This window comes from Buteo buteo, chromosome 7 (assembly GCF_964188355.1).
Source record: "Buteo buteo chromosome 7, bButBut1.hap1.1, whole genome shotgun sequence".
NCBI lineage: Eukaryota > Metazoa > Chordata > Aves > Accipitriformes > Accipitridae > Buteo > Buteo buteo.
This window is the reverse complement of record NC_134177.1, coordinates 38,525,949-38,537,240: the sequence shown is the minus strand read 5'-3', so window position 1 is coordinate 38,537,240 and position 11,292 is coordinate 38,525,949. Positions and strand designations below refer to the sequence as shown.

The following is an 11,292-nucleotide window of genomic DNA, read 5'->3' as shown; positions in this document are numbered from 1 at the left end:
ATCTGGCCAGTGCAAAGCAGATGGGTGGCAACAGGGAGAACTGACCGCTCAGGTGGCAGGGGCAAGGCTAGGTAGCTCTATTTTAAAGGCCAGAGGTGTGTGTGTGTGTGTCAGGAATAAAGATCTGAGGTGCAGAGAAAACAAATGACTTGTCCAGAGTTGCACAAGCAGCTGGTGGTAAAGGAGAGTTCAAGTCAAAGATAGGTACCTGGTCTAGCAAACTAGCTTCTCTTTTTTTCTTTCCCTCTCTTCTCTAGAAAGGCTATTTTTAGCTCTGGCAATTCACTGAGACCTTAGTGAAGATTATTATTAATTTTGCATATGCAATTTCTGTGAGATCATTGCCGAGTTGTGCACTTTTATTTCTTGGATGCACAATGGATTATTTTGCTTTTGTTTACATTACTTTTCCTTGTCTTCAAGGTATAGCACTTCTATGCTTTTGCTTTTGCAAAAACACAGGACTGCAGCTTCTTTCTTTGTAAAGTTCTTCCTACTGCAAGGAACTTTAATTTCAGTTTTTAGTGGCTGGCCTTCAATGCCGGAAATGACTGTAGTGATTGAAGTTCCTCATAGCCTGAACACAAAATTGACTTGTAGCTTGGTGTGCTAAGGAAACACTTTCTAATATATGGGGACTTTCTGCACTGGGAAACATGCAAAACCCCAGTGCGCATGAAAATACAGACTTGCAGCCCCAGCCGCCTCCTGAGGAGCAGAATTATGGAGCTACTGCAACACATGTGAGACAAGGTCCATTTGTGTCTGTGTCAAGGAATGATCCAGCAAAGAGAGATTACCTGATAGCTGCTGTGCTGTGCTATGCGAACTTAATAAATTTCATGGATTGGTTCATTGTACCAGGTGAGAGCCTATTTTCTTCTTCTAAGGAAAAAGATATTTAAGTTCTCAACAGCTCTACTTACTCTGTAGTTACAAATGTTTTCTAAAGTAAGGATATCCTTTATGTCTTTTTAATTTTTCTCACTTATCTGCTTTAGCCTGTTGGCCATACTCTTAATGAAACTTCCAATTATAAATCTTGAAATACTAATAAATGATGTATTAGTTATTAATGTTTAGTAGACTGTTTATAAAAGTCACATCTGTTAAATGCTTAAGATTCGTATTTTTAAATCTAAGGCTCTTATAAACAGACTTTAACATACAGAGCAACTAGTCTATTTTTGTGTCTGGATTCTACAGAGATTTGACTAAGAAGCTTCCCTTTATTGTATACAGCAGCTTACAAGGCCTTCTTTGGATCTAGTAGATTAGATATGACATTCCTTTATTTGAAGAATGGTGATGCCATCCTCCCCATTAAAAGTATAAAAATTATGTTATCTTTGTGCAAGTTTGTTTAGGGGAGGCTTAACTTCCTCATGATCTGCTGGAAATTGTGTGATTTCTGCAATGAAGAGTGTAGCATGATTGTGTAAAGAGAACAGAGACCCACTTCCTTAACCATCACCTACCAAATTTATGCTTGTTTTCTAATAAATGATAGCTTTCTTCCAAAATGTGATATTTAAATTTTTTTCTTTACCTAGCCATGAAGAGCAAAGCATTGCTTCTAGTAAACTGGTGGGAAATGTATATTTTTTCCTCCCATGTAAACTGTGGTCTGTGTAAATTCTTCTGTTTAGCATCACTCCTAAGCATCTACCATGCTTCCAGGGATCTGATTTATAAATTAGGAGGAAACACTTGTTGTGAGCTTGCTATATTTTAGTTCTGAGTGGCCTGGATATCATAAATGTTTTAAAACCTTGAAAAAAACCAAAGGATAGATTGTTAAATTTTGAATTAGTATCTAGTGACAGTACACTAACTAATTATTTTTACTACTTAGACCATTCAGAAATTTAAGACGTTTGGTCAGTATCTTTAAAAATTGAGAGGCTAGTAGGTTTAGGAGTTTAAGCTTTTTTCTTTTGAATACTTCTTAACCACACATATAAGAGGGAAGGAAACAAGTAGGAGTGCATGCTGAATGATACTGCAAGACTGTTAGTGAAAAACTTCAATATATGAGTTCTATTGTCAAGTAACTTTCCCTGGAGAAGGGCAGGGGACAGGACAGGGTGAAAATATCTTTGAGCAAGAACTGGGATGCTTGGAGGGTATGCACTTGGAAGGGCAAGCAGTCATTTGACTCATTCCAGGCTTTGAATTATTCTTTGGCTCCTGTACATGCTAAGAGCTTAAAATTTTCAAGAAGGCCTGTGAAGTAAAGCTTGCCTACTTGTTAACATGCTCAGTTTCTTGTGAGTGAGGTACCTTCAGGGACATGTAAGAATTCAAGAGCAGAGGTGGGGATAGTGTCCAGGTCTTTGAAATACCAAGCATCTACTTTAATTACAATATATGACTAAAACACTTTTTAGTTAGCTCTATGACCTCTTGGGCCATGGGTGAAATGTGTAAATTGCAGTTTATACCACAGCAATATACTGTTAATCTGCTAGAATTCAGCTGTATTGCAGAATTCTTGCATCAGTACTTTTGAGTTTGGCTGTCCATATGTATGAACATATTGTTAAATATAAGTCAACAGGAAAGCTAAGAAGGGGAGGCTTAAGTATTTGTTTAAAAGTAAGCTGGTGGCAGTTACAAAGCTGTGGTTTCCGGGCAGTTTTGCTCACAGGCTTTGACAGAGTTTGCATCAATCTTCACACAGAAAACAACCTCTTCAACTTAATTGCCTGCTGCAATTGAGTCTTTAGTTTTTCAAAAATGGTGATCATGCAGACTTTTCCCCCCTCTGATCTGTTACCCTGTTCCAAGCTGTTCAGATCAATGCTTTGTAATTTGCCAGTAACTGGTCAGGCCAGTTATTTCGGTTATGTGGAGGGGATAACATTTTAATGCTGCTCGGTGTGAAAGATAGTTTGAGATGAAGTTGTGGTTCAGTTCAAGTCTTGTGTTAGCTGTGATTTGTTCTAAATACTCTATTAGCCCAAAACTGAAGTTCCTGTAATACGGTATTTCTGTGTGTTGATAATTGGCTACCAGAAAGAATAGATACAATTGATTGTCCTGTTTTAATGATGCAAAATGTTTGAATGAAGTCACTGACTAAAACTTCTGAGACCATTAGGAAAACTCTAAATGCAAAATATGTTCAAGAGTCCTTGAGAAACAGCTATAAAACTGGTGCTGCTGGTAGACTAGACCTTGATCTACACTGATTTCCAAGTCACATCAGTAAACAGTGAGGAGACTGATTATGCTACAGCCACTGGGACTGTGGGAGAGCGTGGATTTAGCTTTAAACTAGCTGGCTCAAGAATGCTTTTAAGTTGCTGCAGCAGCATAGTATATGGCATAACATGTAAAATACACTATAGGAGTGGAATAGGTATCTCTTGCTAACTTCACCCTGAGCTCCATTCTACTGCAGATCAGCTTCTGTGAACATAGCAAACAATTTACACAGGACTTGTTTTCTTAAGTGGTGGCTTCATCCTCTTAATAATGTTTTGATTTTGACTATTTTGGCAAAACTAAAGCTGCACGAAAAAGAAATTTCTTTTTTAATTTATATCTTTCAATATCAGAGTAAAGGTATGTTTAGTCAAAGCAGTATCTTCTGCTATTTTTAATTTTTTTTTCAGGAATATAATGCAGAAATGCAAGATAGGTGAGATGGTAGATCTGCAGCCTTGGCATGATGTAGAGATGAAAATGACCTTTTTGTCTCAACAACATTCATGCATCCATGAGGTATCAGATCCGTGGAACTTCCCTCAGTTTGTTGCTTTTGTGACTTTCTTCCACACTTTTTGACAACTCTTCTAACCTTTTTCCACAGCTGTTGAATGGTTAGAAATCACAAATAATGATCACTTTTTGGTGAAGTTTGTCTGTCATTGTCACCACTAAAAATGTTAATTTCTAAATATGCGTTATCTATATCTCATCTGATCTCTGCAAAATAGTCATGGAAATATGAACAGAATTACACAATCGGAACCGTGTTCTGAACTATAGTAGTATTTCCCTGGCTATGGGCTGATTTAGCTACCATTGGCTAATGAAGACCATAGCCATTTGCATCCTGAAAAATCCAACATGCACTAGTTTGAATACTGTATATACTGAAAATATTGACAGTTATTCTTAACAGAAGGAATTTCAATTCATCTTAACATTTTAAGGTCATTAAGAAAATTTTAGGATTAGCCGTATGAAGATAGCAATCTCCTCACTGCAAAATTTTGCCACTGTTTTGTTCCACATTGTGTCCATTAAACTTTGAACCGTCAACTTTTTATGTGCTTATGTACTAATGGTGTGAAAGAAACAGAACAGTTGAGATTGAAATAGTGGGTAAACTGACTCTTATAAGACCTATCTAGTGGAAGATCATGAATTTTATCTATAGAGATAAGAATTTTTAATTCTCTCTGTATCTGTGCTTGTGGTAGAGTAATGGTTTACATGGAAACTAGTGAGATAAATGGGCTGCAGTTCTTGCAAGCTCTGTTCTTGAAACAAATCTTTGAGTTGCCAAATGAACAGAATTACAAGAAATGAGCAGGGTACTCTGCTGTCATTCAGTGTTTCGACTCTTTTGCAGGGATCCTGTTAGATTTACAGAAATCCTTTGAGCTTAGCGATGGGGATACAGGTCTACTGCAAACAGGTAATAAAATCTCTTAAGTGCAGATCATTTACTTTGCCTTGCATCTATGTGATCTGTTCCTAAAACACAGTCTAGTTACTTATTTCTTCTAGTGTGTGGTATTGCTCAGTTCCACTTGTGGGCAGGCTAACTATGATGCAAAACTGAAAGGGAAGTCCAGGGAAGACTGCAGTTGAGTCCTTCAAAAATCCTACAGCATGTGAATTACAAAAGATGAAGGAATTTCTCCAGAAATACAGAACTTGAGCAATTCACATGTTGTGTTTTCATATAGTTTTTTTTTTAATCTGCATTTATCTTTTTCTAAATATCAGTCTACCTACCAGTTCTGCAAACAGCCTGCCTTAAAATATAACCTGAGTTTGTCTGAGGGGTGAGGAGTACATATGTTAAAAATAATTTGACCAATATTGCCTTTGCCTTCTTGGATTTCCAGTCTTCATCTTGTGTTACATGCTGGCTGCCCCCATCTTTGGATACCTCGGGGACCGGTACAATAGGAAAATCATCCTTGGAGCTGGTATTTTCTTCTGGTCTGGTGTAACATTAGGTAGTTCATTCATCAGTGAATTGGTATGTTGCTTTTTTAGAAGGTACTATGAAAATAATCTGCATATGTCTTGCAGGAGTTGATGGAGTCCTTCTCTGATCACATTTGGGAAAGCTGTCAGCACTCACTCCCCAGGCCTGGACTAAATGGACTTTGTGCAGGAATGCTTTATGGGATGGTGGAGTCCAGCCTAGGCAATGGAGAACCCACACATTACTGTTGCAATTGATGGGATCTTATTTTTGTCCTGAATTTTTGTTGATTATGACCTTACAGTGTAGCAGCTTGTTCAGCAAGCTTCTGGTCTATCGACCCTATCCTGTAATTCCCTCTGGGTGTCACTCTAAGTCACTATTGTGCAGAAAGTAGAAAGCACAGAAGTGGGGTGGGAGGGAAGCAGGTGCGAGTGGAGGGAATACAGACATATGCAAAAGGCAGTTGAATTCTTATTTCCTCTGATACATTTGATCCGCTAAAATGCCCCCCTTTAATAGTAAGCTTTCTTTCTTGCATGGGCTTTTTTGGACTATAATATGTCTTTTGCCTGCAGTATTACTGGATATTCTTTCTTTCACGAGGACTAGTTGGCATTGGCACGGCCAGTTATTCCACAATAGCACCTACCATCATTGCAGACTTGTTTGAAGAAGGAAGAAGGACCACAATGTTATCTATCTTCTATATTTTCATTCCAGTGGGAAGGTTGGTTTTCCTGCTAGTAACTGACATGCCTTTTGAAATTCTGTCTGACCGTGCCTGCAATTCAACATACCCTGAGCCTTGATTAGACATATTTTGATGTGTACCTGCATTGGCTCTTGCAAAAGGATTTGTCACTTGCTTAGAATGTTTAAATAGAGCTGGTTAGGCTTACTTCTGTATTTACCTTCAAGAAAAATTTGCTTCCCCCCCCCCCAGTATTTTTTAGGGAGAATCTAAACTCTGAGAACTGGTAGGCTTTGAATAAAATACTGAAACAATTATAAAAGAAATATGTGCATGGGGTAGGTAATTTATTTCTGGGTTTTGGAAGACAAAAGCTTTCAGATATTTGTTTACTTGACAAATTTTTCAAGAACCCTCCATTAAATGTCTCCCAAGGAAGAATTGGCACTTCCCTCTCCTCTTTTAGTTAATTGACATTGTATCTGAAGAAGAAGTGGAGAAGGGCTTTTTAAGTGGTTCAGAGGCATACTCTTTATTAGAGCAGGCAATCAAGGCTGAGCCCAGAAGGCAGATTACAACTAAAGGAATTCCTGCAGGGCTTAATTCATGTGGCTAGCACAGAAAAGAGTGAATAATAAACTGCTTTATGGGCTGTCTGATCCGTGTTTGCAGTGTCATTCTACAGAATATGTATTCCAAGGGGAATCTGGGACATTATTGCCACCATCTCAAGTTCGCTCTGAGGAGGTTAGAATCTCTTTTTAATACTGGCTGCCAAGTAGACTACCATAGACCATAAGGATTGTTTCTGTTTATCCATTTTGAAAACGATGACAGAATAGTTCTCTGTGCTCTCCTTAGCTGGCAAGACATGTCATTTCAGCCAGCAAAAATTCATTGGTGCCTACTGATTATTCCTTTCTGTTGCTTACAGTGGTCTTGGTTATGTCCTAGCAGCCGGCATGGCAGATATCACAGGTGACTGGCACTGGGCATTCAGGGTGAGTTATTCACTTTCACGCACGGGGCTGAACCATTCACTGTAAAATCAGAATTATCAGTGGAGTTTAGACTACTTACGTTCATTGTGTTAAAAGAGGAGGGCAGTGGAAGGACTTTCTACTGTCTGACTGGTTATGAACTTGATGTTTAAGAGAACTCTTCCTGCAGGACAAGTGGAAGATTTATGCCTAGATCTTGCAGAATGAAAGCAGGTATAGGTGAAATTGTACAGCAGCCAGGGCAGGTGCTGATGTTCCTCTTACCTGAGGACACACTTGGAATGGTTGTCAGTGCACCAAGACCTCCTCAAACAGAGGAAACTGAAGGTAAAATGATCATTATACCGGTAGCACCAGTATAGTTCTTCAGGACAATAAGGAGAGTTTGTTTTCTGAAATGCTGTTGGGAACAACTTGTATTATTTGAGGGTTTCAAGAAAAAAACCTCCTCTGTTCTGGGCATGTCATCATGATGACTCTCCATGCTGAGTACCTAGTGCTTTGGAAGTACTTTGTCAGATTCTCCTAACTTATCTATAAAATTAACTAGCAAGTACAGGATGAGTGGGGAAGAATGTTTACTGGAATAACAGTCTGATGTTATTCAGATAACACTGATGACTGCATCAGTGATTCTTCCATTTGTGGTCAGAGTACTACAGTACAATTTTCTTTCTTCACATGTTTTTTTCCAAAATCAGAGGGAGCAATCATGTATCTGTATGATGGGGAGGGAGGATCTATCATCTTCCCTCCAAAGTCACCATAAATCACCAAAGTCACTCTTCTTCTTTACAAATATGACCTACAAACAGCAAGTCACATCTATTTCTGAACATATCTGCAATTTTCCGATATGTAATTCTAACACTGAATTTGAATTGCTGTGGAGTTTTCACTATAAGAAAAGAAGTATCCTTGATCTAACCAGCCTTGTGTCTACAGATAACTCCTTGCATGGGAGGTCTAGCACTGGTTCTTCTGATTCTACTGGTCCCTCGCAGGATCCAGAGAAGGACAGCAGCCCACAGAGCACTGAGCATCTCTGGCACAATACGAGTAGCAGCTGAGAAACCAGGTGTACAGAGAACTGCCAAGACTACTTGGTGTCAAGATGTCATATCACTTGCCAAGAAGTAAGTGATTTTAGCAACAAAGGTTCCCTCTGTTGCAGAATGACCATTCTGTTATTAGAAATATGGCCATCAAGTCCCACTCAGCTTCTTTGTATCACATGCTGTATACAAGATGATTGAAACACCTTTAATAAAAATCTTTTTTCCACTCTTTTACAGGAATGCTACACAAGGGATTAAAAATTTCTTTGCTTCTGCTATCCTCTCATTTTGAGGAGGGGGAAGGAAGCAAAGTTATGATGGCAGTGTGCTCCTATTTAAATCCAACTCTACCTTCTACTAAGTTTCCCTTTCCCTCTGGCTTTAACATGTAGGGTAAGCTAGATTGGTAAAAATGCATATTTTGCAGGTGTAACTTTATTTGTAATTCTTGGTGCCTGAGGAAGGCTGGATCAGCATGTCTCAGGCAGTCTTTATATGGTATTTGCGAGCCTGCTAGGCCTTTGATACAAGAGGTCAGAGTCTGTAGGACCCCAATATGGTTTATAAAGTAATCGTACCTGTGTTTTGACCAGCTAACCTGTTGGCTGGCAGATGACCCCTTCCTTTTAACCACACAAAAATTAGAGTCAACACCAGCTGACCTGCAGGACGCAGTAAAATACTGATTGCAGCAGGTTTCTCACTTCTGTTAGCCTGCAGGCCGTGAAAGCCCTTGCCGGGGGCTGGGGGGGAAGAGATGGATCCGGTTGGAGAACAGCAGGTGCCGCTGTGCAGCTGCGCCAGACCCGGCTCCGCACGGCCTGTGCTCGCAGGCTGCTTCCCCGGGGTCCCGATCCAATGCTTTTAGTTAAAGACAAGCCCCCCTTGCTTTCCTGGGATCTTGTCTGTCTTTGGAGTCTTCCTCTTCTAGAGGATCCAGCATTTTCTAGTTGACGATTAGATTTGCATCCTATTTGCGTCCAGAACAGCAAGTACGTTAGAGATGCAGTTTGTTGGATCACAATTTGTAGGCAGTACAGTCTGAAGTGAATAAAACATGAACCTTCCTGACTAATGTCAATGTTGCTTTCCTACAAAGATGTTCCTTACAACTTCCAGCAATGTTGTAAAAATAGATTTTCAAAAAAACAGGTGATTCCACTTTTATATCAAGTCCAAGAGCCCTTTATCTTTAGAAGGTGAAGAATTAGGTTCATATCTTAACAAATCCTCTAGTCTGGTGGTCACCTGGTCATCTGCAGCACTTTTATTTAGTCTTAAGATTGCATACCTCCCTATTGACCTCAAAGGGGCCTTTCTCCTAAACAATTAACTAGAAAGAGACAAGTAAAAAGTTAATTTTCTCTTAGAATAGGGCAGGAAGGAGACCAAGATTTGGGCATTTTTTTAAAATGCTTCTCCTTTCGTCTGAAAATTGTCTGTGCAGACTGAGAGTCTATTTTTACTTACTCAGGTAGAGTTAAGGAGTGCTTCAGCCACTGCATCTTAACAGTTTGAAAGACCCAGCTGTTACTCTCATTTATACTGGTTACACAAACAATGTAAAACCATCCTGAGGCATTTAGACTTGCACATAGAACACTTTCATTCAGCTTCTAAGCCATTAAATTCTTGCCCACTCTCTATTGTTGTAGTTCTGCTATCAAAAATTTCACAGCAATTATTTTAGCAAAAGTTGGTAATTGAATATGTAAGAGACCAGGACTGGGATTTAACATGAAATCAGGTCATACTCTTTGGTCTAATTAGTACTTTACTGTTGAAGTTCATAGATAAAGCCTCATCAAAATTCCTGTCTTCAAGGGAGTACATTTTCATTATAACATGTCTGAATGAACAGTTATTGTTGAAATCCTTGATATTGCAGGTAGGCTTTCCCTTTTTCCTCACACCCCATTCTTTCTAGGATCTCTCATTTCTTTCTTTTAACTTTCAGTTGGAGTTTTGTCTGGTCCTCGCTGGGTCTGACTGCCATGGCCTTTGTTACTGGAGCCCTGGGAATGTGGGTACCGCTGTTTCTTTACAGGGCTCAGGTTGTCCAGGGCATTGTATCACCATGCCTCCAAGAATCATGCAATTCATCTAACAGGTGAGGTGTGCACGACTGTGGAAACACACTTGGAAACACTGCACAGTGCTAAGTCACAGTTTGCTTCTAAAGGCAGAAGGTAGGGTGTGACTGCAAACACTTCTTGTGAGGGCAATTGGGTGTGAATGTTAGACTAAGTTGCTTCCAGGTATGCTGAGACACTCCTATTTGTTTGTTTGTTTATAATCACTCAGTTAACTGGAATGATGCTGCCAGTCCTATTTAAGTAAAGTGGAAAGAAGCAGTAACAGGAACACTTGCAGGGAAAGGAGCAGCTTTAGCAAGGGGACTTCAGCTGACAATTGACTGTGCACCACAAGCTACTTAAGTACACATTTAATTATGTTTAGATCCTGTTACCTTCTTGTTAGTCTGTTTTTAAATCTCCTGCCATGTTGGCCAGATCATTGTGACTCCCAGCATAAAGCAAGCTTGATGCATTTGATCTAGTATCATATCATTACATCAAAACAGGATAATTTGGTCTTATGAGAAACTGCCAGCAGAGCTCCACTTACAGAGGCTGTCCAGACCAATAAAGATTCATGAGTAAGTATGAAATGTTGGATGGACAAGGGGAATTTACAACAGGAGAGGACTCTGAAGTAATCATAATACAACTTTTTGGACATCACTTTTCCACAGCTAGGAAGAGAATTTTTTTCCTTATGGTGTGTTATCCAGAATAGAAAAATGTATTCAGTATTCCTCTTGAGTCTTCATGGCTACCTTCAATAACAGTGACCACTGGGACACTTCTATGTACTGACTCCCTCCAGTGGCCTCCATACAAGTGTCCCTACCTTTCTTCTGGAGGAATCCCAAATCTGGTTTCAGTCTCTGCCTTCACGGTGGATTTCCATGAACTAACTGCTTACTACATTGTCTTTCCAGGTAAAGACAATTAAAGGGAAAAGCCGTAATCATATCTTGGGTGTGTCCTCTGGTAATTGGGTTTTTTTGCTTTTCTGCAATGGAATAACCAAGTCAACTCAAAAGTGGTCTCTGAGTTGTAGTGTTACTGGGTAGATTGAATAGTCATCCACAAGTACTTCAATGGGAAATGCAATTGTCCTTCCATGGATGCCACCATTGGCACATTACTTAATAGTGAATAATGCAGAAGAACAGAGTGAACTCAGGAGTCTGGCTCAGGGTAGGCAGAGAAGGGAAGCTGAACAGTTGTTCAGCTGTATCTGCTAACAGATACAGTTTAAATACTTCTGTATTAAGCTGAAGGTGTTAGCCTACGTTTT

The 11,292-nt window shown here is 39.5% G+C and overlaps 1 protein-coding gene across 1 annotated transcript in view; it reads left to right on the top strand.

The window, feature by feature from the left end:
* Positions 1-620: 620 nt before the first annotated feature.
* Positions 621-11,292, top strand: part of SPNS3 (SPNS lysolipid transporter 3, sphingosine-1-phosphate (putative)) — a 35,076-nt gene continuing 24,404 nt past the window's right edge. The window contains exons 1-7 of the mRNA XM_075032475.1: positions 621-864; positions 4,586-4,651; positions 5,088-5,224; positions 5,752-5,903; positions 6,802-6,868; positions 7,814-8,004; positions 9,884-10,036. Coding sequence (XP_074888576.1) covers positions 657-864; positions 4,586-4,651; positions 5,088-5,224; positions 5,752-5,903; positions 6,802-6,868; positions 7,814-8,004; positions 9,884-10,036 — 974 coding nt within the window. The 5' untranslated portion in view covers positions 621-656. The remainder of the gene's footprint in view (positions 865-4,585; positions 4,652-5,087; positions 5,225-5,751; positions 5,904-6,801; positions 6,869-7,813; positions 8,005-9,883; positions 10,037-11,292) is intronic.